The 24861-nt window shown below is 42.6% G+C and overlaps 1 protein-coding gene across 1 annotated transcript in view; it reads right to left on the bottom strand.

The window, feature by feature from the left end:
* Window positions 1-13152: 13152 nt before the first annotated feature.
* Window positions 13153-24861, bottom strand: part of EPM2A (EPM2A glucan phosphatase, laforin) — a 64074-nt gene continuing 52365 nt past the window's right edge. The window contains exon 4 of the mRNA XM_054999862.1: window positions 13153-14035. Within this exon, the coding sequence (XP_054855837.1) occupies window positions 13761-14035 (275 nt within the window). The 3' untranslated portion in view covers window positions 13153-13760. The remainder of the gene's footprint in view (window positions 14036-24861) is intronic.

Below are 24861 nucleotides of genomic sequence, written 5' to 3' on the forward strand. Positions count from 1 at the left end.
CTCAGCCAAACCTCAACTGGCTTGAAGAAACTTATGAATGATTATTGTGTCTTTTGTGCTCAAGAGTTTCTGGCAATTAACTTTGCCCAAACAAAGATCTTGAGATTCCCCAAGTCAAGGCATTTGAAGGAACATCCCTGGCAAATTTATTGAGAAAGTAACAAAGAAGTAAGACAGTTTAAATATTTAGTTCTGATTTATCCTGGAACTCCCACATAAATTCTGTCATAAGAAAGAACCAAATGACATTAATCACTCTTAAAAATTCCTTTATACTAAGTGTGGCCAATTTATCCCACTTTGGTTATATAAGGCTGTCATTCTTCCTAAATTACTCTATGCTGCCCCAATCTGGATCAATGGACTAATAGATCCTCTTGATAAGTTTCAACAAACTTTTTCCTGTAAAATCCTTTCTCTTCCTCCCAGGGTACCTTTGGCCATGGTGCAGCTAGAACTTGGGCTCCTGCATATTTCAACATTAGTATGGTACCATGCAATCAAGTTCAGATTATCACTCCATGAACCTAATGCTCTACCATGCAATTAGTAACCACTGACTCCTGCTTGGGAACAGGGCCGGATCTACGGTTGCCAGTGCCCAGGGCAACCGTAGTCAGCGCACATGTGCTCCTGGTGCTGTGTGATGACGTCACTCCCATGACGTCATCACGTTGGGGCACCCCCCCGCCCCCGCGGCAAGCTGGCTGTCCCGGCACGCTGTGGAGCTGGTGGCAGCGCGAGTGGCTCGGAGGCTGCCCACGCCGTTCACCTGCCCCGCAGGACAAGGGGCGGCTGGCTTGCCATGTGCCCCTTGTCCTGGAGAAAGGTGAACGGCACGGGTGGCCTCCCAGCCACCCGCGCTGCCTTTTGCCTTTCCCCAGGACAAGGGGCGTCTGGCTTGCCACTCGCCCCTTATCCTGGGGAAAGGCGAACAGCGTGGGTGGTCTCCAGCCACCCGCGCTGCCTTTTGCCTTTCCCGCAAGCTGGCCGCCCCTTGTCCTGTGGAAAAGGCAAAAGGCAGCGTGGTTGGCTGGGAGGCTGCTCGCGCTGTTCGCCTTTCCCCAGGCAAGCTCCTGGGGCTGGCAGCGCACTCCTGGGGCTGGCAACTGTGCCCGGCGCCCCCTCTTTGGCAGCACTGGGGGCAGACTACCCCCCTGCCCCCCCGGTCAATCCGGCCCTGCTTGGGAACTTGGTTCAGGCCAATTGATTTAAAACTTGTAATATTAAACCTGAGCCTAAATTTTAGAGACTCATTGAAGAAATTCCTTTTAACTGTACAAAGATGACTACTTAAAAAAGACTGAGCTATGCTAAAACTACAAGCCGGTCAGAAATGTTTCCCTACTTCCATTTATCTTATCAAAAATGTTTGAGGTGTCTATATATTTCTTTTATTTAACAGTTCCAAGGTATCATCGCTCTTTCATGTTACTTAGATGTAATGCATTGCCTTCCACTGAGATGAAGGGCCCTGAGAAATGCTTTTGTAATTTTTTTAAGTATAGATTTTATTTAAAAAGAAAAGATATAACAATAGAAAGTGCATAGAAACTTTTACAAGTACTACATTTGAATTTAGCAGCTGGGCTGCGGAGTAAGAGAGTGGCTGCCCCAGCTGAGCCCCGGCTCGGCGTGTCTCAGCTGAGCTGGGGCTGGGTACGAGTCTGCTCCCCTCTGTGCAAAGGGGGTCTGCTCCCCCTTGTGCCTTACCCCTGAGAACAGTGGAGTCGGGGAGGTTGGTTGAAGGTGGGGGGCTTGTCGGTCAGAAAATGTAGTAATGTTGAAATGTTACTACACATGCTCAAAGTTAAAAAAAAAAAAACACCTCTGGTAATGTGTACTGCAATGGCCCAAAAGCCTGAAACTGAACAGAGGCTTCGAGGCAGGTCTGAAAGGAATCACAAGAGGCCAAATCAAAACTGCTGGGAATAGTGTGAAAGGAGTGGGTGCCAAGCCGAAGCCATTGCGATCACCCCAACTGCTCAGAAATAGCACTTTAAACTGTAAGTGTGAAAGGGGTCTTAGATAATTATTTTTATTTTATTTTATTTTATCGTATCTATATTCCGCCCTCCCCGCAAGCAGGCTCAGGGCGGATTATAATTTCATTGGCTGCCAAATTAAGTAGAAAAGTGCACAAACCCAGTTTGTTGTTGAGCTTGCAAATTCTTTTCCTCCTCTGTCTCCCTATGGTTCTTCTTTGCAGAACCATAGTTAAAACCTGTTAGCAGGAGCTGACTGCGCACTAGCAAAAGAAGGGCTTTTAAAATAAAGTCCACACACAGCTTGTTGCTTTAAGAAAGGAATGGATGCTCTTAATGGTTAAAGAAATCTGTAGGTATTCTAGCTATCTAACTATAGAATGGAGATCCTGAAAGCACATTTCTCTCATGGAGGTCAGAAAAAGCACAAAAAACAGGAAGAGAAAGGGACAGCTGGAAAGAAGTCCCTAAAATTAGCATACTGAGTAAATAAAGATCAGACAAGAGGAAGGATACACCATTTTCCTCCTGCCACTCAACTGAGTGGCAACAGGCAGGGGGCAGGAAGTCTCCCACTGCCAGAAAACAACCGGCAACCCTAGTGATGAGTAGATGTAGGTGTGCAATTTAACGAGAATTAGCTTTCTCCCATTAACTAAAGCTCTATACCTTGGTTTACAATGTCAGATTTACTTTGATTAACCAGTGCACCTGCATTCATAGATAACCATTTATCAGAATTAATTTTTAACTGTAAAACTAGGGACATGTTTGAATTTCTCTCCAGTGAAAATTTTCCCAAGATTTAAAACTTCCAATTCAACTTGATGTATTTTAATTTTCTTTTTTTCTCTTCCTTTCATATATAAACACTGATTTTTGAGGAGGTACATATACTTTTAAACTATCTGCCTGTATCCTGGAATCTAATTGATGGTCAATGAAAATGGACTCTTCATGCCCTTACTATAGCTAGAAGACTTATATTACAGCACTGAAGAAACAAATGACCACCACTCAGAATTCAGTGGATAGAGGACCTTACAACTTTATCTATATTTGAACATATGGCATATACATAAAAATTGCGTATGGAATTATTTGTACATATTTAGAAACCTTTTATGGATGTAGGCTAGCTGTGTGCTGCCTGAGTATATTGAAGTGTTTATGAGAGAAATATAACCTGTATGGAACCTGAACTGAGCATGTTTGTGAAAGGACACTCAGAGCCAAACTACAAGTGACGTCTTACACAGGTTGGACACTAGTCGGCTTCCCTCAAGTTTTGATGGGAAATGTAGGCACCCTGGTTTTACAGCTTGGCTCTCCATTACAGCTGCAAGACCAGGATGCCTACATTTCCCATCAAAACTTGAGGGAAGCCGACTAGTGTCCAACCTGTGTAAGACGTCACTTTTAGTTTGGCTCTTAGTCAGGGAAAGGGAGGCCGGCTGTGTGCTGCCTGAGTAGGTTTAATATTTCTGTGAATAAGAGTCAGAGAGGCTAGCTGTGTGCTGCCTGAGGAGTTTTAAGCATTTCTGTGAGAGAAATATTGAGTTAGAGAAAGAGGCTGTGTGTGAAGCCTTAGAAGAGATCTGTATGAATGAGTTTAAATGAAGTAACTTTAAGAACCGAGAACTACTTTTATGAAACCAATACGCTTCTTGACGAAATAAAAGTTTACTTTGTTTTGTTATATCCCAGAGTAGCTGTCATTGCTATATCCCATTCCTATCCTCAGGGCCACATAGATGACATACTTTGAATAATTCACCCAACAACAGCACTTGCTGCTATAAATAACAGACTAAGATACTATAATTAACAAAAGTTACTTTTTCCTTAGAGGGCTCAGTGGCAAAATGTGCTATACACAATTATTTACAAAGTACAAACAAGTACCCATAATTCAAAGTCCCGAATACAAACATGAATATCACAACGTCCCTTCGAGGTAGTCTCATAGAGCTATCAAAGTCCTTCTATTAGCGTGTATTCTTGCTTGAAGAGCTCTAGACTCCCTCTAATTGATATGCAGTAGGTTCAAAATGCAAATCAAATGAAGCAAGGGAACCCCAAAAGCACCAAAGGGGTTCCCAAGTGGACAACTCCAGGTAAATGCGGTGTTATCGCCGAAGACATACAGGTAAGTGTGACGTTGTAGCTGAAAGTGAACTGACTGTTAATGTTTTATTCTTTGGTCTCCAAATCCAGGTGGAAGTCAAGATGGAAAAAGAGAGGGATAAACCCAGCAGGGGGTTCCCCAGGCCCTACAAGCTGCCGGCTCGTTCTTTGAGCTTGTTTCATGAAATATCCACTTCATCAGGGGCTACTTCTGTACCACCAAAACAGTCACACAATTCTACAAACAGAATCATAATGTCAATTATAGTTACACGTCCACAGTATTCACATGAATAAAGATTTGTTACCATAGCCTAGCTCATTGTATTAGCTTAATCACTCACCCATAATGCATTCAAAAATGTTCATGTGCGTTCATTCAATGCACTGGGAAGACGGTCTGGGGGGAACCACCCCAATCCCATAAGTACTAACAAGCAGCTAGATCACAAGTTGTTTAAAGGTACAGTACCCCTATTAACATTTACAGATAATCATTCCACACTATATCATAAGCACTAAGGCATCTTTTAGTAGATTTCTTTTTTTTTTTTTTGTAAATTTTTTTATTTTTAATATCTAACAAAAAACTACAAAAGACTACAAAGATATAAGGGAAAAGGGGGGACTGGGGAAAAGGGAAGAGCAACATATAAACAAAAAACGCACACTACTCTACATGTCTTGTATTCCCTTCATGCTGCAATTTTTCTTTAAAGTTAACTTTCTAATATGCTATCAGATTGGTAGATCTTATACAATACAGACCATATTCAGGATCAGGTCTTCTTCCCCGCCCCCCTGCATCTCGGTCTCTGTTCTCTCTGCGCAGCTGCAACAGCTGCGCTCGTTCTCTCCTCCCCCCCCACTTTCCCCTTCAGACTTTGAACTTTCTTCTTGCTGAAACTCCTGATGGTTGAACAAAAAGTCTGTCAGCTGTACTTCCGATGTAATCTTGTAGGTTTGATCCTTATATCTGAACCAGACGCCTTCCGGAAACAACCATTTGTATTTTACATCACATTTCCTCAGGAAAGATGCAAGTCTTTTATACTTAAATCTTCTTTTACGAGGCAAAAATGGAACATCCTTCAATATTTTAACCTTGTTGCCCAAATAGTCCAAGTCCACATTGTACGAATTATATAAGATGGTGTCCCGTGTCTTCTTAGATGAAAAGTCAATAATAATCTCGCGAGGCAGCTGACGCTTCATTGCATACTTTGAAGATGTCCACGGACTTCCAAAATATCGCTTTTTAACTCTTCTTTAGTTGCCTTTGCGAATGACGCCAAAAGTCCCGACACCAAATCTTTTAAATTTTCACTTTGCTCCTCTTTTACATTCTGAAGACGCAGTACCGTTCGGGCACGGTCCACTTGCAATCCTATTATTTGATTCTCCAAGAGCTTCACTTCTTTACTTGTTGCTTTCATGAGTACTACGTTTTCGCGTGCAGACTGCTCTGCTCCAGACGCTGTTTCTTTAATGGTTTTCACTTCGCTTTCCACTGAATCAACCTTTTGCCCCATTTCATTTAACTTCGCTACAAAGGGCTGCATAGCTTCAAAGACCGCTCGTCTGACCATCTCTTCCAAAGTTTCCCCCTTCCCCTGTAACATCGCCATCACCAATTTACTCATTGCAGGGCTCTGCTTTTTCGTCGCCATCTTGAGGGGGGGGGGGCGCCAGCTAAGTTCCGAAACTCCGTGAAGGGGAAGAAATCCGCACCTTCTTAGCTTCAACTCCTACCAATCCTTCGCATACGCTTAGAAATCAGAAGGGATTCGCTTACTTACAGGTTTTCACCTTAAATCTGCTTATTGCCGTTCTCCATGGCCCAGCAGCACGCGAAGTGCTGCGCAAGTCTGCCGGCCTCCATTGGAGCAAACGGGCAATTTACCCCCTGCATTGCTTTCAGGGGGTTCTTCCCGCTGCGCTACGGACCCTGCCTCCCTCGCTGGGAGTCCTGGGGGTTAACCCTCCCTCCCTCACTGGGAGTCCTGGGGGTTATCCCTCGCAGGTCAACCGCCCGGTCAGGCTGCTCGGATGTTTCCTCCCAGACCTGCGGAGAGGAGCGTCCCACATGGCCGGGAAAATGAAACCGAATAATCTTTTAGTAGATTTCTTAGTATTGTTGTCATATTTTTATTTCTATTGTATATGAGGTTTATTTTAATTTTTTTCTCTTTTTTCTCTTTTCAAGTACAATATATATATATATATTTAAAAATGGCCTACCAAGTCACCTGGTTCTGGTTGAAGAACAGGACCGATATACATTGCTTTTCATTATCTTTCTGGCCTGGATTTCCGAATTCGTAAAAATAAAAATAATCTGTGCATGCACTGTTTCTTCTTGCCACCGTTTCCCGTTCATATGATCCTCTCCCATGATAACAACAACTGCAATTACATACTGTTCTTCTAGACAGATTAGTGCTAGAGTTCACTCAGAGCTGTGAACTAAGTCAGTGTATTATTAACCCCACAATACAGCTGGGGAGCCAAGGCTGAGGGAATGGCTTACCCAAGGCCATCTACTGAGTTCAAGGCAATAGTGAGATTTGAACTAGCAAAGTGCTGATTCACAGCCCAGCCACTTAATCATGATGCACATTTAAATGCAGGTGTGTGTGTGTGATTTTTTTCAATACATAGACTCCTGACTGCTGGCATACTAACATTCCATTTAGTTACTGGAAAGATGTGAACTTGTTAGTCTGCACGGTGTGCAATGTTGCCCATTTGATTATGCATTTTAAGGGATGCACATATGTGCACATTTTGCCATTTGAGAATCGTGGCCACGGTTGCATTTAGAAATTTGAGAGATCCTTTTCTTTAATCTTTTTTGTGTTTGCATGTTTGCCTGAAGGTGCTGTAATTCATCTGTGGGTTTGAGTCCCAGTCTGATCTTTTCTGTTTTCATCTGTAACCCACAGATAAAATTGTCAACGCAATTTTAAACTTAGGAGTCAGAGTTACTGGAATACTTTTCATTATTAGTTTTAATGGAAATACTTAAAGCAAAACAGAAACCTTTGTAAGCAAAAAGATCCTGCCAAGAACTCAGGTTTTTGGCAGACAGAACAACACCTTGAAGAACGACCTTCATCTCTTTCAAGATGAATGCAGGCTATACATTATACTTAGGGGTTTTCTGCATGGCATTATTATGTCATTTCTAGCCCCAAATGGCTTCAGTTTATCCCTTGGCTTCTGCACATTCTCCTGAGTCATGAATTTTTACCTTGCGCTTTCCCCATTTTTCTTTTTCCTGGTTGTTTTGGGAGAACTTGTACCCCAGTATTTTTCTAGCAACTGAATTTGAGTCATGCGCTTTCACATTCTTTGCCTTTGTGCCTAACTCTTGACGTGCCCTACCCCCTTTTTGCCCCACATGGAAATAACTAATTTTTCCTTGTGTGTTTTTTAAAAAAATGCTCCCTGATCGATATATTGCTATAATAATTTTTTTTATTTTTTTAAAAAAATTTTTATTGGTGAGTACATACAATATTATTCAATACACAATTTCCCCGTCTTATCTAAATTATATCAGCCCCCACCCTTTCCCCCCCCTCCTTACTGACTTCCAACAGCTTTCCAACCCCGAACCCCTTATTACTCAAATTACTCTTAACCATAATTTTTCTAAATCCTATATATGTTATATCACTTATTCTAAGCATGTTCAAATTCTTCTATATCTCCAATTTTCTAATATATCAATCTACATTTCACTGTTTAAACTATCTATTTTTTAATACAATCTCCATATATATTGCTATAATAATTGTATGTGCCTTTATAGCCTTCTTTCTATATTTATTTTTCATTGCTCTTCAGAGGGTTGGTTAATTTCCTCTTTGCCTCCTCAAAGGCTCTGTAAGTTATTAACAAACCCTCTGAAGAATGAACTTTGCCAGCTCTGTAGAGAAGTGAAATTAACAAACCCTCTGAGGAGAGATCTAGCCGGCTCTGTAGAGAGATGTGAAATTCAGACTATGCTTCCTGGCTAACATTGCATCTCTCTTCACTTGAGGATCCTCATGCAATTCACCTCATGTGGTTTAGCTCTTAGAGTGCATTTCTGCACAGGGACTGTATGGCAATTCTCACTTATATGCATACTAGTCCTTCTAGCAGTAGATTGATACATCAATACAGTGCATGCACATTTAAAAAGAAAAAGTGCTATGATAACAGCAACATCACCCAGAAAACCTGATCACATTGAGCTACTTCTGTAAGAAAATAAAACTGACACGGCGGCTAAAAAACTGGGGAGAGAACATGTACAGAAGCTCCAAGCTTGACTTGATTCTGCTGCTATCAGATTGACAGCTAACAAAACACAGAACAAGGGCGAGATGCTAATTAACTCACAAGAACCTTGTAATGTAGTCCAGTGTTGTTATCAGCATCCTACAGAGGAGGGGTGTGATGGGATTGGCTTTTAAATGAAAGGTTTACAAAGTGCAGCACCCAGAAAGTGAAAAGGAAAGGGTTAAAATACTGCCTGAAGGGAGGATGATTGACAGGCTGCTTCTTCCTCTCTGTGATTGGCCAGTGAGAAGGTAACAATTGGTGCTGACATAATTGTTGGAAGTAGTTGAATTTTAGAGTCTGGCAAGGGGGATGGGGTCAGACTAGTAACCTTCTGTGTGAGGAAGAAGAAAAAGTTTGCCCTAACTGGGACAGCTGTAGGTTTAAAGAAGACTTTTAGTTAAAGTACTTAAGTGTGAAAGCCAGCCCTAATTTACAGACAAGACAGACCTGGAGGTGTTAGCCAAACTGCTTCAAAGATGGGGAAATAATAGGCAATTGGTGTGTATTTTGGGATCATGACCTGTGTATATCAGGGTCAGAGTTTCTGGAGCACGCACAACAAGAGAGGAGACTAATATTTCAATGCATCAAGGCTTTTACTTAGTAACATTTGAGCTTACGGAGTCCAAGAATCACACACACATTCAGTGCAAGACTAGAAAACAAAGGTGGGAAAAATATAGAGACAGTTGCATTAGCAGGAATATCGTTGTTGGACAATACACACCTGTCCTGAGGAAAAGCAGAGATCCAGCAGCGAAGGGCAGAGTGCCTATTGAAATGGCCTGCACTGCACAAGGTAGGATGGGAGGGGACTTTGAGCATCTCCCTTAAATAGCCAATTTCAGCCCCTGGGCTAGACCCAGGGTGGGCTTCATGCCCTGTCAAATGGTTCTCAGGAAATTTAACAAAAGCAATTAATGTGCCACTTTATTAGGACACAAAGGATCTGGGGTGGATAATTTGAAATCTAATGTTTTTCTTTGTGACACCTCAAGAGGGGTAGGAAGGAAGGGGGATAGATGGATGGGAAGTGATTAGGTTTTATGATAGTCCATGCTGACACTTCCAGAGGGATGAAAGAACAGGGAGGAAGAGTAGATGGAGAATGATCTGCATTTTATGATAGTCCATGGCTTGATGGATGGAAGTGATTATCTTGATGTGAGATTACCAGGAGATCCGGAGGCGCCTTTTGTTCTTGGCATCTCCATATCAAGAGGCACATCTGGAAAACAGTTCGTGACAAGGACGCTGACATGTCATGGCTTCCACAGGAAAATAGTTGTCCTTTTAAACTGTCTCTGGAACATGGCCTGTCTTTCACTACTGGTCCCAGTTGCTGTGGGGATCTCAGTGGCTGGCATCTTGGCAAGCAGGCACGTTTATCTGGGTGCAGAGTGGCTACTCCAGAGTGTTTGCAGGGGGGGTTGCTTGTGGGTACTGGCTAGGGGTTGCCTTGTCAGTCCCATGGAGTTCCCTCTTCTTACATAGTATTGGCCTCAGTACCAAGTTTTGCACAGTTCATATATAAAGTCCATGTCCAGGTTATGGGAGAGTGCTCTAGGCAACAGAGGGAGGAGGGTGTTGTTACAGAGGAAGCGGGTAGCGAAAGGAGACTCCCCTTCAGCCAAGTGACTAAGGTTATATCTTTAGGAGAAGAATAATTCCTGCCCAGCATTTTTAACAGGTTTTTTTGGCTCTGAGGAGGACCCTGGGTCTGGTATAAAGGGAAAAGAGTGCTATATTGAAGTCAGAACACCTGAGTTGTAAAATGAAATCTATGAAGGAACCTTTTTAAAGTAACCTAAGTCTGAAACTGCCATCCTCATTTTTAAGATCTGTAACTACTGAAACTAAGCTTTAAGAAAATTATTGTGCCTAATGCTTGTAAAGTAATCTATTCTACAATCAAAATTTACTTCAGCTTTACTTCCCGTGTCTACCTATATACCATCCCTGCCTGTTTAATAAATCTGATGTTTCCTTTTGAATTTTACTCAGCCTCTAATACCATTTCATATAAAGAAGACAGGGGTTCCTGCTTCTCCCCTACCAAACATTAGGGCTGGGATATAAGCAAAAAAAAAAAAAAGATTTAAAGTGTAGGACAAAAGGAACTTAATTTTATACCCAGAGACATGCTACCAGAGGCTGCCCAGCCACAACAACCAATCTTGATCATTTTGGAGAGAAAATCTGCTTCACAGTGAGAGGAGTGAGTGGGGCTTACATCATAAGGGGGCATTAAAAGGAATGCTTATGGCATACTTGTATGTAGTACAGTTTTATCATCTTCACATTGCATATGGGTGCAGGGGGAGGATGTTTTGGCTGAAAATGGTTTACAATGATAAGATTTCTGAAATTTCAAGTAAATGTGAAACTATGTGCACTGGGATATCAAGATATTTCCATTAGCTAAAATGAATGGTAGTAAGCTCTTCCGCAGTTATGATATATTGAAACTCAGACTTCCCCTAGTTCAAATAATGTTGGCACTGATGGATGTTCAGTAGCCACATATTTGGGATTTAAAACAAAGAAAAATAAAACAGGATTCAGCTAATTGTCATTAGATACTAGCTCTTTTAATTTTGGAAATATCCTGATGCAAAGTCTTGTTGAATTTAACATGTACAATAGGTAGAATCCTTATATGGAGAGAATGCATTGTCACAGTGGGCTCCCTCCTATATCAGGAGCAAAAGGTACACAATCATGCTGCAATACGATTTCCATTACTGGATTCATGAAACCAGCATCCAGAACCTCAAGTGTGGTGTCTGACACTGAATCTGAACTACATGGTCAGTGCCAAACATATAGTCATTAGTCAGTGGGTCCACCTTGGGAGTACCTATTCAGGCTGAATCTAGGCTCCTTCAAATCTCTAGATGTGACCACAACTTTTATAACAACAACATTCGATTTATATACTGCCCTTCAGGACAACTTAACATCCACTCACAGCGGTTTGCAAAGTACATTATTATTATCTCCACAACAATCACCCTGTGAGGTGGGTGGGGCTGAGAGAGTTCCTAGAAGCTGTGACTGGCTTCAAGCAGAGGAGTGGGGAATCAAATCCGGTTCTCCAGATTAAAGTCCCACTGCTCTTAAACATCACACCAAACTGGCTTTTCAATGGATACAGCTGATCTAGCTGCAAATCATTGGGAGTTGAGTAACTGGGCAATGAGATCAGTATGTGCACATCCTTAGCCAGTCAGAACAAACAGTTACTGTGTCTGAAAAAGTTTCTTGGTTAGTACTGCACAGTTTCTCAAACAGTTCTAGTAAACCGCTCAGAGCAGAGATGGGCACGAACTGCAAGATGAACTAAAGTTCGTCACGAACTGGGCTGGTTTGTGTTCCGCAAACCAGCGGTTCATGGAACCCTGTTTTCCCATGAACTTGTCTGCCAGTTCATCTGGTTCATATAAAAGCCCAATACCCCTTTCTGTGCGACATTTAAACCTCCTGATCAGCTGCTTGTCAAGGATCTTCCCGACAAGCAGCAGATCCAAGACTGTATTGTCGAAGGCTTTCACGGCCGGAGAACGATGGTTGTTGTGGGTTTTCCGGGCTGTATTGCCGTGGTCTTGGCATTGTAGTTCCTGACGTTTCGCCAGCAGCTGTGGCTGGCATCTTCAGAGGTGTAGCACCAAAAGACAGAGATCTCTCAGTGAGAGATCTCTGTCTTTTGGTGCTACACCTCTGAAGATGCCAGCCACAGCTGCTGGCGAAACGTCAGGAACTACAATGCCAAGACCACGGCAATACAGCCTGGAAAACCCACAGCAACCATAGATCCAAGACTGCGGGGTGAAATGTCCCTTTCTGTGCCACTGCTAAGCAGCACAGAAAGGAGCATTTCACCCCCGATCAGGGATCTCCTCGACATAATGGCACCTTCAGCCAGCTAGATCTCTCTGCCCTGGCCTTAGGAGTAAACTTCTGGAAATGTTTACAACTCTGCGGCTGGTGACCTTTGCTGAGGCACATCAGGCAGAGAGAATGACCATCCATCTTGGAGCGGAACCACAAGTGACGCCTGACACAGGTTGGACACTTGTCAGCTTCCCTCCAGTTTTGATGGGGAATGTAGGCAGCTTGGTGGAATGTTGGACAAGTGACAGTTAAAAAGTCCATTGGACAGCAGTCAGAGAGTCAAGCTGCAAGACTAGGATGCCTACATTTCCCATCAAAACTTGAGGGAAGCTGACAAGTGTCCAACCTGTGTCAGGCATCACTTGTGGTTCCGCTCTTGGTCATTTGAGCGTTGCACTTAACGCATCGCTTGAAAAGAGCTTTCTCAGACATTCCAGAGAAATGATCAGCACACAAACGGAAGAAAGCAGAATACTTAACTCCTAACAATGAGCTGGAACCTCTCAGCACGGTGGTGAAAGAGAGAACTGAGGGTAGCAAGGGACGCCCTGCCTCTACAGGGCCAGTTTTGGAGGGAAAGCAGACGCACGGGCACTCTGAGAGGAGGGAGCGCCCACTGCTGGATGTTTAGGTAAAAAAACCTCCGAAATGGTAGGCCTGCACATGCACAGTCCCATGTGGGACTGCACAGAAGACCAAAGATGAACTAATAATTACTCAAGTTGTAAGATAAAGTTTCGGTCATGCATAACAAACAAATGAGCCAATGTAGAGAGTGCTACACAAACTCCTTATGTTCTTTTAATTCACTCTACTTTATTATAGCTTCCATTTTACAGAGATTCTGCAAAAGATTCTCTTTGAAATGACCATATAGTCCTGACTGTGTAAAAAAAAAAATCATGAACACGTATTGATTTTTAATGCCTTCCTCCAGGAATTTATCTGTATTTCTGTCTCTTCACTTACATACTTCATAGATGCCATCTGGATGAGGAGAAGAATTTATGAATGGATGCTGTGTTTGTAGCTAGTAGAGTTGTATATGTGAAATACTATTTAAAAAATCTAAATAGTGCTTCAGCAACGGTTTGTGAGTCAGGAGGGTGGATTTAGTTTCCCATTATTCCGTCTCCCCCATCCTGCTTAGCAATATGACTACTGCTTTTCTGGGAGAACTTCCCACTCACAGCTCTGGCTCTGCATGCATGCAAAGCTGAATTGGAGCAGTTTTGCTTAAGTTTTTAGGAAAAATTAAAATGTAATACATGCATTCAGATAGCATACCACTCTTCTTGTTCTTATGAATAATAATGATCTATAATGATTTTCAGGCACTCATATTGCTTTGGGAGTCAGATCTGTGATGTGTCAAATGTTTGGGTTTGGCAACACCTCTACTGATTTCCTCTTTCTCTGTTAAGGCTTGCATGAGGAGCGAAGAGGTCCAAATTTCTGAAAGAAATCCTCCTCAGCACGCACAAGTGCCTCTTCATCAATGTAGACGGCTGCTCTTCTGGAAGCCACAAAATACTGCACTTTCCTCAAATTCCATCCAAGCACATATTTTAACCAGCCACAAACTGCAGCTGTGGACCTGCCAACGCCTGCGTTGCAATGAACATAGACAGTATGCCGATTCTCTAGGAGCCCGTGAAGGAGACAGACAGCCTGAGGCAACATCTGCACTCTACCTATGAATAAAAACAGAACAACTGTCAAATGCATGCCAAAGAAAGACAGTTAGAAGCATTGTTAATAGTATAACATTCAAAGAGCTTTGAAATCATAATTCCAGAACAAGCTATATATAGTACTATATATAGTTCACTTATTTTCATCTGTTTTTAAAAATGTTCTTTTAGTTTTGTGACTTATAATTAGGGATTGCTTTATGATGACAGGTTAGAGATGCTCAGGAGAGCCAGAGGATTATAAATTCTACAGCTTCTGGGTTTTTAAATGGCAACCCTTTCCAAGAATTTGGCCATAGGCAATATAATGTGCTTAGTCCTGGGATACGTGTGTATAACACTGTTTGATAGAGTGCAGCCTGCTGAGCAAAGATTCAACAGTCCTTTAAAATAACATCTTATTTTTTCACAGTTGTATATTCCTATCTTAAATACTTTTGTTTATACCTGTGATACCAATTTAATATCCTCTTTTGTGATGTTCCGCTATTGTAACAATTTATATATCCCATTCTAATGGACCAGTGTAGCCAACTACTATCTGTTCAGTGACCATCCAAACAAACAAGTTCTAACTGAATCCTACTTTATGGTGACTGAAAAGCTAGCACATGATGGAGAGATTAAGGGTTCAGAGTTACCTTATTACTGCATTTTAACCATTCATTTTTGAACTGTAAGCTGTGATTTACAATCACTTCAAGACAATAGGACTTGCTGCACAAAAATAAAGAGTATCACTATTAGCATTCTTTCTACTATCTCTCATTACAGAGAACAAGGGCTATTTGACATCATACGGATTATATGGAGGGTGCTTCCATACTAGGAATATAACATCTACAGCTGTTTGTAACATTATTTGCCCAAATAAAGTAAATGACATGATAAGTAAACTCAGAGTATACTTGCACCACTAGAGCCATAATAGTAAGTATAATATGCAGACTGGTCTAAATACCCATTAAAACTGTGTTTTTAAAAGTTTGTTATCCCTTTATTACTAAATACTGGGAAAATGTTTTGATTGTAGTTTGTATTTGAAGCCACTTAAATGCCTTACAACTTATTCTAATTTTTAAAGAATAGAATAAGATTTCTGCTAACACAAAATCAGTTTTTATTTAATTTAATATAATTGGCAGAAAACCAGGTCACTGACTTTTCAAGACATATGTACTGGTCACAGACTGTAATAATAAACTTGACTTGACAAGACAAATTTTCTTGCAGAAAATGTCAAATATATGCTAAGAGACAATTTAAACAAATGATCTAAAAATTCCCCTGATAAGCTAAAAAATTAATTCATTGCTTAAAGACCTCCTACAAAGATGGTGCTTGTTACTGGTTCAATTATATACCACACACTCTTTTAAGTTTAATGTTATTGCTCATTTCCTTCCAAACAATTACATACACACACACAAAAAATTTTTTTCATGTAAGTATACTGGATAATGTGAAGTATAGTATGAATGTAGTGTTCATTGTTAAGTACACTGATTGAGAAAATTATACATACCTTACTTAAAATGATAATGTATACGTACATTCTCTGGTGGTCCTACGAGTGGGACAGTCCTTACTTCCAGGATATATCTCGCCAGTCTTTCTGGCCCTGCCTTCCAAGCAGGATATCTTTGGTGGAGCTTTACAGAGCACAGTGATCCTGGATGAAGTACAGTATTGAGCTCGCATTGAAAAGAGGATCTACTGCCCCCATCCCAATCCCACCCATATCGCATCAGAGCAATGGTGAGTGATAGAACTGATGGTCCCAGGTACTCCTTGATTCCACAGCCTCAACTATGGACTCCCACCAAGGTCCCCAACCATCAGGCTGGGAGGACCCCCCTCCCCTTAGATGACCAGAGGGTGTGGTTTTTGAGTCCATGGTAGCCTGGTATGCAGCCTAACTCTCTTGATAACTCCCACAGGTTTGGAAGGAGCAGGCCCCAGCAGCAGAAGAGGACCTGCTCCAACCCTGGCAGTCCCATCTGAACTGTGGTAAGACTGAAACAGCGGGGAACAGGTGGCACAAAAGGAAGGAGGAGGGTAAGAGCAGTGGAAGCCTTGAAGCCCGCTCATCCCAAATAAAATCCTTCGGCCAGGATTTCTGAGTGTACTATTACGTCACTTTCCTTTTCACAGGAAAATATCTGTTGGTGGGAATGTCAGCAAAGGCAGCAAAGCCGCCTCCCAGGCCTCAGAGAGTGTAATCTGCGACCTAGATTTGCCAGACTCCCTAACCTTGGCCTCCTCTCAAGCCTTTCAACAGGCTAGTAAAAAGCCTAGCCACCTGTCAGCAAAGGCAAGCCTACCCAACTCCCAGGCATCAGAGAGTGTAATCTGTGACCTAGATTTGCCAAACCCTCTGTACTTGCTGCCAGGCTCCAGTATCAGGTTACAGTGTCTCTTCCAGTTACTCAGAATAACAAGGCCAGGGGAAGTTCCAAATCAGGTTGTTCAGGCTGAGGTCAGGTCTTCCAGCAATCAATCAGCTAGTGTCGGCAAGTCAGCATCTCAACATACACGTTGCAGCCACGTCCCTAAGTGTCTCTCTGGAGGCTTCATAGTCTGCACGCCCATACGTCATGCAGCCAGCCGGCTTCTCAGGCACAGTCCTGTAAAGACTCATCTTCACTGTCAGCAGGTAGCTGCCTTCAAGCCATCAAGCATGCACTGTGCATTTTTGCTTATAGTTCTGCCCTTAGTCTGTGTTTACAGCGTTCCAGAGGCACTGGTGATCCTGGAGAGCTGGGAGCTGCTCGCTGGCCTTCACCTGCTGAGTCAGAGCTGGAGGATAGAGTTGCTTCTGACCCAGCTTCTGACTGTAGGTCCTGGCATGCCTGCACTTCGTTCTCCTGCTGGTTGGCTCCTGTCAACCCTGGGCTGGTTACCTAGGACCCCTCCTCCTCTGAGGAGCCTTCACTGTCACTGAGCCCTAGCTGCACCATGACACTCTCAAGCCTCGGTCTCCTCCTGGGCCTTTCAACAGGCTAGTGAAAAGGAACAAAGGCATGCCTAGTGACCTGTCAGCAAAGGCAGGCCTAGCCACCTCCCAGGCATCAGAGAGCATAATGTGCAACCTAGATGTGCCAACCACCCTAGCTTCAGCCTCCCCCCGGGCTTTTCAACAGGTTAGGGAAAGGGAGCAAAGGCAGGCCTAGCAACCACTCAGGCCTCAGAGAGAGTAAATGTGACCTAGATTTGCTAAACTCCCTAGCCTTGGCCTCCTCCTGGGTCTTTCAACAGGCTAGTGAAAGGGAGGTGGTCCAGAGCGTGGTTCTGTCAGACAAGGATACTAAAAAAGAGAGCTACTGTAATACATTGGTTAAGTAGCTGGGCTGCAAATCAGCACTCTGCTGGTTCAAATCCCACAATTGCCATGAGCTCAGTAGGTGGCTCTGGGTAAGCCACTCCTCTCATCCTCAGTTCCACAGCAGTATTGGGAGGATAATGATAATACCTTGTTCACAACTCTGATTGGCACTATTATGCCTAGAAGAGTTATATATATGCACAGTGATTGTTATTATTACAAAGCTACTGGTATGGCTCAGGACAGAAATAAAGAATTCAAAGTGATCTTGAAGGAGCACAGACAAGTAGACTAGTGGCTGGATCCTTAGGTGGACAAGAGGGGCAACCCAGTGTGTGTGTGTGTGTGGGGGGGGTCCTGACTGCAAGAAAGGAAAAAGGAGCTAGATCTCTCCTCCGCTTATATCAAAGAGGAGGGAAGTACCTTAGAGAGCACAGCCCTCTATCCGTCCTGAGAATTCTGAGCTATCTTAATCTTCCTCAGCCAAGGAGAAAGGGGAACTATTAGAAGACAGGAAATTCCCTAGTACAACATAGTATAACATCACCCTGATGCAAACAAGTTGTTTTCCCCCAGGAGCTGCATACTAGACTGCTCCTTATGGTATTGAGGGTCCTAGAGATTTCCCATAAGGCCAAGGAGAAAAAGGAACCAGGTCTAGTTTTTCCCAGAGGGGTTGGAGAGGCCCCTCTCCCCAAATCAGGAAGAACACCTTCAGGGTTTCCCCTCCCAGTAGCCTTTTATGGCTTGGTGAAGGTCGAGTGGGAAACTCTGGCAACACCCAAAGCTAACTACCCTATTTCTTTTTCTAAGTTTTATACACTGGTTTCAGAGACTACTAAGAGATCAAACTGTAATTAGTGAATGATCTGGTGACCTGCCTGGCTGCTAATTCTGTGATTCCTATTGATGCGGACGATCTGCCCAAGAATCCTTGTGTCAGATGGATCGAAGTAGCTGTGCGCAAAAATTTGAAGCTTCCACTACATCTCTCTCGCATTCTCTTGGGTTTTCAGTCCTAACAGTGGTGAGCAGCAATGCCCTCAAAGAGCTGAAGGACAGAACCAAGAAAATAGCCATGGCAACAGCCTTTGTGCCATATGTGCTCTTAGATGCTGTACTATTGTCAGCAACAACTATGGTTTTCAGCGTGGCAGAAAGGTGCAACACTTGGCTTAGGAACTGAGATGTGGACCCTTCGTCCCAAGCCAAAGTAACTGTGGAACCCTTCATAGGCCTCAAAGTGTTTGGAGAAGCTCTGTACAAATACCTGGAGGAGAGCAAAGAAAAGAGAGGTTTCAGTCCTTTTGTCCAAGAATCCTTCCTATACAGGATACATCAGATCATTCAAAGGAAGATAGTAGATCAAACATCAAAGGAGGGTAGCCCCTCCTTCCTCAACAAATCCGGTCGGAATTCCAAGGGGTTGAAGAACGCAATTTCAGTGTTTCTATGCTGAGGCGGTAGGTACAACTGGGATCAGAGGGAGCTTACAATGCTTTGCAAACCTTTGTCAACCGGTAGTAAGTGACAGGTAGAAGCTGGATTACTGTGACTAATGGATATTTACTGGAATTCAATTCTGTGCCACGTGGGCTTTTCCTCCAGATCCAAAAAAGAATTGGCCAAATATAACAGACACACCAGAACAAGAAAGTTCAGAATGGAAATACTCAAATCTGTCCTGACTGCCACTCAGAAGGGAGAATTTCTGGCTTCCATTGATCTCTCAGAGGCACTTCCAATATCAGGCTCTGCCTTTTGACTTGAAAGCATCACCCAGGGTGGTCACCAAAATCCTGGTAACCCCAATAGCACATGAGACTGCAGAGTGGCTCCTTTTCCGTATGTGGACGACATCTTGATCATGGCTCCATCCCTGCTACAAGGGATAGAAGCAGCGAAACTGATTGTAGCTTGCCTATGGGATCGTGGATTTGTGGTCGATGAGGAAAAGAGCAGTTTTCCTTTAGACTCAGTAAATATTGCACCTGGGGGTAGTGATAGATATGACTTGAGACAGATTCTGTCACAGGAAAGACAACAAAGGTTTGGATAATGGCAACAGAGGTCTTAAGGAACCAGGAGGTGGAAGTGATGCTTCTGGCTCAGCTGCTGGAGACGAGGGTATTAGGATTAGGATGCCCTCCAGTGGGCAAGGTTCTAGGCCCATGCACTCCAGAGATTCCTGTTACTATACCAAGAGGTCCAAGATAGTTTAGTTGCCAACGATCCTCAAACAGGAGATCAACAGGTGGCTGGACCTTATCCGGTTCCATGGTGGCATACAGATGGATAATATGATGGCCAAAGAATATGTGGAAAGGCAAGGAGGCACCAGATTCAAGTCACTACATGAAGAAGCATACATCATGCTGAAATGGGTGGAAAATCATCTCAAATCTTTAAAGGCAGTACATGTAGCAGGCCAGCACAACTCCCTGGTGGACAAGCTAAACTGGAGAGTGATGGACCAATAGGAATGAACGCCATTCAGAGAGATTTCTTAACTGGTCTGCCTGAGATTCAGCAAGGTGGAGGTGAACATATTTGTAAGTGATCAAAATTGTCAGGTCTTGAGATTCATTTCAAGAGAAAGAAACCCTCAGGCCACAGGGGTAGATGCCTTGAACTGCAAGCGGCCTCCTCAACTCTGGTACGCCTTTTCCTTATACAACTATTGCACAGAGTTGTTCAGAAAAATCATAGAGCAACGTGCAGAAGTGATTCTCATAGCATCCTTCTGGCCAAGGATATGGTTTCACGACCTGAAGAGGCTCTTGAGTATGGATCCCTGGTGCCTTCCACTGAAGTAGGACCTGTTAATGCAGGAAATAATACCACATCCTTGACCAGCTCTGCTAAATCTCACACCCTGGAGGTTGAGTGTGAACAATTAATACAGTTAGTTTATGCAGAGGGCATAATTAGTACCATATTAGCCTCCAGAAAGAGTTCAACAGAGCCTATAACAACAACTGGCACGTTTTTCCAGACATGGTGCACGGATAGAGGCAAGGAAACCTTATCAGTACCAGTTAGGGAGCTACTGGCCTTCCTTCAAGAAGGGCTGGATAAAAGTCTTAGCACCAGCACTCTTAGATGGCAGGTTGCGGCCATCTAGACAATTAGGGATTCTAGGAAGGGAAATTTCCTAATACATCACTCTCGTATCAAGAGATTCTAAATGGGGATCTCATTGTAGAATCCTCCATGGATTCACCAGTTTCCCACATGGAATCTTAATTGGGTACTGGTAGAATTATACAAAGACCACTCTGAGTCTATGACCGCATGTCCTCTAAAGGAATTGACCTTTAAGAACATCTGAACATCTTTTCTAGTGGGAATCACATCAGCTAGAAGAGTGTCAAAACTGCAGGAACTATCAGTAGACAGGAGGCTATGTATTTTTTCAAAACGACAGAGTAATAGTATGAACCAAACAAAAGTGAAATCCACCTTTCATAGGATGGAAGAGATAGGGCTGCCTTCCTTCTGTCCTAATCTGAAGCATGAGATGTGTTTCTTTGATGTGTGTAGAATAGATCTGTGAGCTTCTACTTGGACAGAACTTAACAGTCTCGCAAGTTTGAGACACTATTTGTGTTTTTTCAGGAGGTCCCCTTGAGAGAGTGCCCGTTCCTATGCTACGTAAGTGGATCAGACGGTACATAATTCTGGCATATTCGCCCTGAGCCTGCTTGCAGGAAGGGCGGAATATAAATACCATAAAATAAATAAATACATAAATAATAAAGCCAGAGGTCTGGAGATACCTTAAGGTGTCATGGCACTCTCACCAAAGGGGGAAGCGACATCAGCAGCCCATAGATCTTTTCAGACATTAGAGACTATCTGTAAGGCAGCCACATGGAAATCAGAGCACTCAATCACCAGGCACTACAGAATAGATAAGTTGGCTTTTGCAGAGGCAGTTTTTGGCAGGAGGATGCTACAACACAACCTCTAGGTCTGGAAGCCAGATGACCTACCCTGGGGCACACTGCTTTCTCATGTCCCAGAAGGAAGGACTTCCCCACTCCTAGGACCACCGGAGAATTGAAGATTAGTTTTCACTTACTGTGAAGCTTCCTTTCTTGGTGGTCCAGGAGTGGGGCAGTCCTACCCACCCGAGTTTCTTGGGGGCAGCTTCTAGGATTGACTGGAGAGTTAGGATGGTAGTTTTCCTCCCACTGGTATCAGGGGAGGGTCCTTAATATAAAAAGAAGAAAAAAGTTTAAGGGAGTTGTTTTCTGTCTTAGGGAGTCAAGGCTTGGGAACAGACTGGTGATTTTCAGGACAAGCCCGTCTCCTCCAGGATCAAAATCAGCAGACTGACCCTGCCTTCAGAGAGGAGGAGCTATATCCCAGAAGTAAGGCTGCCCCACTTCTGGACCACTGAGAAAGGAAACTTCATGTTAAGTGAAAACAAATATTCCATTATCAGCACTTATTTCTGTATGGGGAAAAATGTAACATCTGAAGTGACTTCACTTTCCTACACTACATGATCTCCTCCAGGATCAAAATCAGCAGACTGACCCTGCCTTCAGAGAGGAGGAGCTATATCCCAGAAGTAAGGCTGCCCCACTTCTGGACCACTGAGAAAGGAAACTTCATGTTAAGTGAAAACAAATATTCCATTATCAGCACTTATTTCTGTATGGGGAAAAATGTAACATCTGAAGTGACTTCACTTTCCTACACTACATGGCTGTCTCTCTTAACATGACTATATTAAGTGGGATATCAAAGGCCACAGACTATTAATCATTTTTGTTGCATCTTTCGGTTTACAAAGTGCTGTACAGTTCTTATCAAATGTATTCTGTTGTGATAATAAATTGGAGAAACGAATGATGTAGGTCTCTGTCTCCCCAATTGGGGAGAAAAGCGTTCTACCAATGAAGGAAATAAATAAGCTGCTGCTTGAACAATTGACCATGTGAATAACAACCACTACTCTTTCATAGCCAGAAACAAATTCAGTCATGCAAACCAGCAATTAAGAGCCTAAGAGGCAGAGAATTTTTCAAAAACATTCAGTTTAGTCTCAGTATATTTGATGGTAAATCTAAACAAATGTGTACAACTTTCCCCACCCATCAATCATGTATTTTCCCCACCCAAAGGCAGCTTGGCCTTAGGCATATTTACTCAGAAACAAGTCTTACTTTACTCTAATTCCTAAGTAAACGTGCATAAGACTGAAGAGAACCTAATTTTATGCATATTTACTAAGAAAATCATACTGCTTGGTCTTTGCTTCCATTGCAGCCACAACTTCTACGGTGTTCTAAGTGTGTTCCTGCAAAACACCATGCACATTAATATTATAATTGTGTCCCACTTTTTAGCCTAAAGCTCAGTCCCAGAGCAGCTAGCCGAAATTTCAAAAACTCAATACAAATGCCAGTTAAAATTCAATACAAATATTTCTTGGCAAGAGGATTCTCAGCTCAGCAGGATCCAGGCACAAAAGAAGGCTGTTTGGCTGCTGCCTGCCCTCCCTTTGATAACAAATGGCTGGGAGGTGGGGCTGGGAACTGGATCCAGACATGATGGAGGATGTATGACTCTCTATTCTCTGCTTGCCTCATTGATGGTGGTTTGGAGGAGGAAGGAATCCAGGAACAACTGATGGGAACTATATTATCGTATTAACAAATTTGTAACAAGGGGATAGGCTGAAAACAGTAATTGTGTCATACCCTCCTCAAGAAATGAATATAGATTTAAAATCTCAGTATGGTAACAGACATTTATCTAGAAGCATCGTCACCAGCTCAAGCTCTGTAATAACAAAAGCCCTGCATGTCTGTATCGGGAGTCAGGTTGCCAACCTCCCAATGAGGCCTGGAGATCTCCTCAGAATTGCAACTCATTTCCAGATTACAAAGCTCAGTTCCCTTAGAGGAAATGGCAGCTTCAGAAGATGGACTGTATGTCATCACATTTCTGCTGAACTCCCTTCGCAAACTGCCATCTCCAGACACCAGTCCCCTAATCTCCAGGAATTTCCCAAGCCAGAATGGGCAACCCTAAACAGGAGCCATGATTGGCTGGGAACTCCTCAAACAGTTTATATTACATCTGTTTTCATCCTGATTTTATAATGGTAAAGTAAGATTCTCTACCCACTATAGTATTTTATTGATAATTACTGACAGTTTTTATCTTATGGATGTTATCATTATTGTGTATCTCATTTATGAGTTGCCTTGGAAATTCTCTGAAGTGAAAAACAGGATATATCAAATAAATAAATATAACACATAAGGTCACTTTTATTATGGCACTTACTGGGGGGAGGGGAATCTAGAAATATGGTTCCCAAAATATGAGGTGGAACTTCCTAAGGAAGCAGGCACAGGGGCTGAAGCACCCTGTGGGCTGCCCCTGAGTCAAACAAAGTTTTGTTATTCAATGAGAGTTACACAGCTCAAGAGACAGTCACAGAACTCTAAGAACTGGGACTCTGTAAGATTCTTTCAAGCATGGGGAAACAAGGAAATCTAGCCCAACCTATACTGGCAATTACTTAAAGCAAACTGGAAGGAGACAAGAGTGTAATCTCAGAAACAAATTTAGACATCCATAGCCTCATTTACCAAACACTCAAACTACTTCAGCCATTGTGTAATTCTAAGAACATTTTCCTGGGAGTAAGACCTGAAAATGATTCTGAGTCGACCTGCTTAAGATTGCTCTCTAGGCTGGATAAAGAGAACAACATAAAAATATGAGAAGCAAACAATGTAAATTTGAAAATGGGATTGCAGTAATATTGAAAATTAACAGATACTAATTTTTAAAAAAATCCTTTAATTTCAGTCATATATAAGAATGAATTGAAGAGTCATTTGATTCAGTGACAGGAATCTGAATTTTTAAAAAAGAATTGATTTTGATCTAGCCATGTTCTATGGGTGAGCAAATTACCAATAAAATTAGCAATATAAAATATTACCATCATTAAAAACTGTGAGCAAAATAAACAAGAAATGAGACTGAAGACATGGGCGAACAAAGAGAAATTTCAACATTTCAATTATTTATAAATTATACCCCAATCTGGTGAAGTATTTGTCCGCAACATAGGTTTTGACAAATAGATCTACTGCAGCAGGATGTGATAGACGGTTGTTGTACAGGGAATTTTATAAAATGTCTTGTCCCTTATCACTAATTGGTTCAATTGTATCAAGTGCAAACTCAAAGGATCCCTAGAGGCAGATCTTGCCTGACTTCCTGATTCCCCTATGGTGATTTCATCCAGTTTCCCCTCTTCACTACATGTTGATGAGGGTCCCAGCTCTCAGAAATGGCTTTTCAGGGAGGACAGAGGCCTATTGGGGGAAGGGTGCAATGCCTGTTTTCCCAAGTTTCTTTTCTTTGTGATACATAAGATTCAAGTATACCCACATTTGCCCCATGCATAAATTGGTTGAAGTTGTTCCATAAGTAAAAATTAATAATTTTCCCATGGGCAATACAA

This window comes from Eublepharis macularius, chromosome 1, assembly GCF_028583425.1.
Source record: "Eublepharis macularius isolate TG4126 chromosome 1, MPM_Emac_v1.0, whole genome shotgun sequence".
Lineage (NCBI taxonomy): Eukaryota > Metazoa > Chordata > Lepidosauria > Squamata > Eublepharidae > Eublepharis > Eublepharis macularius.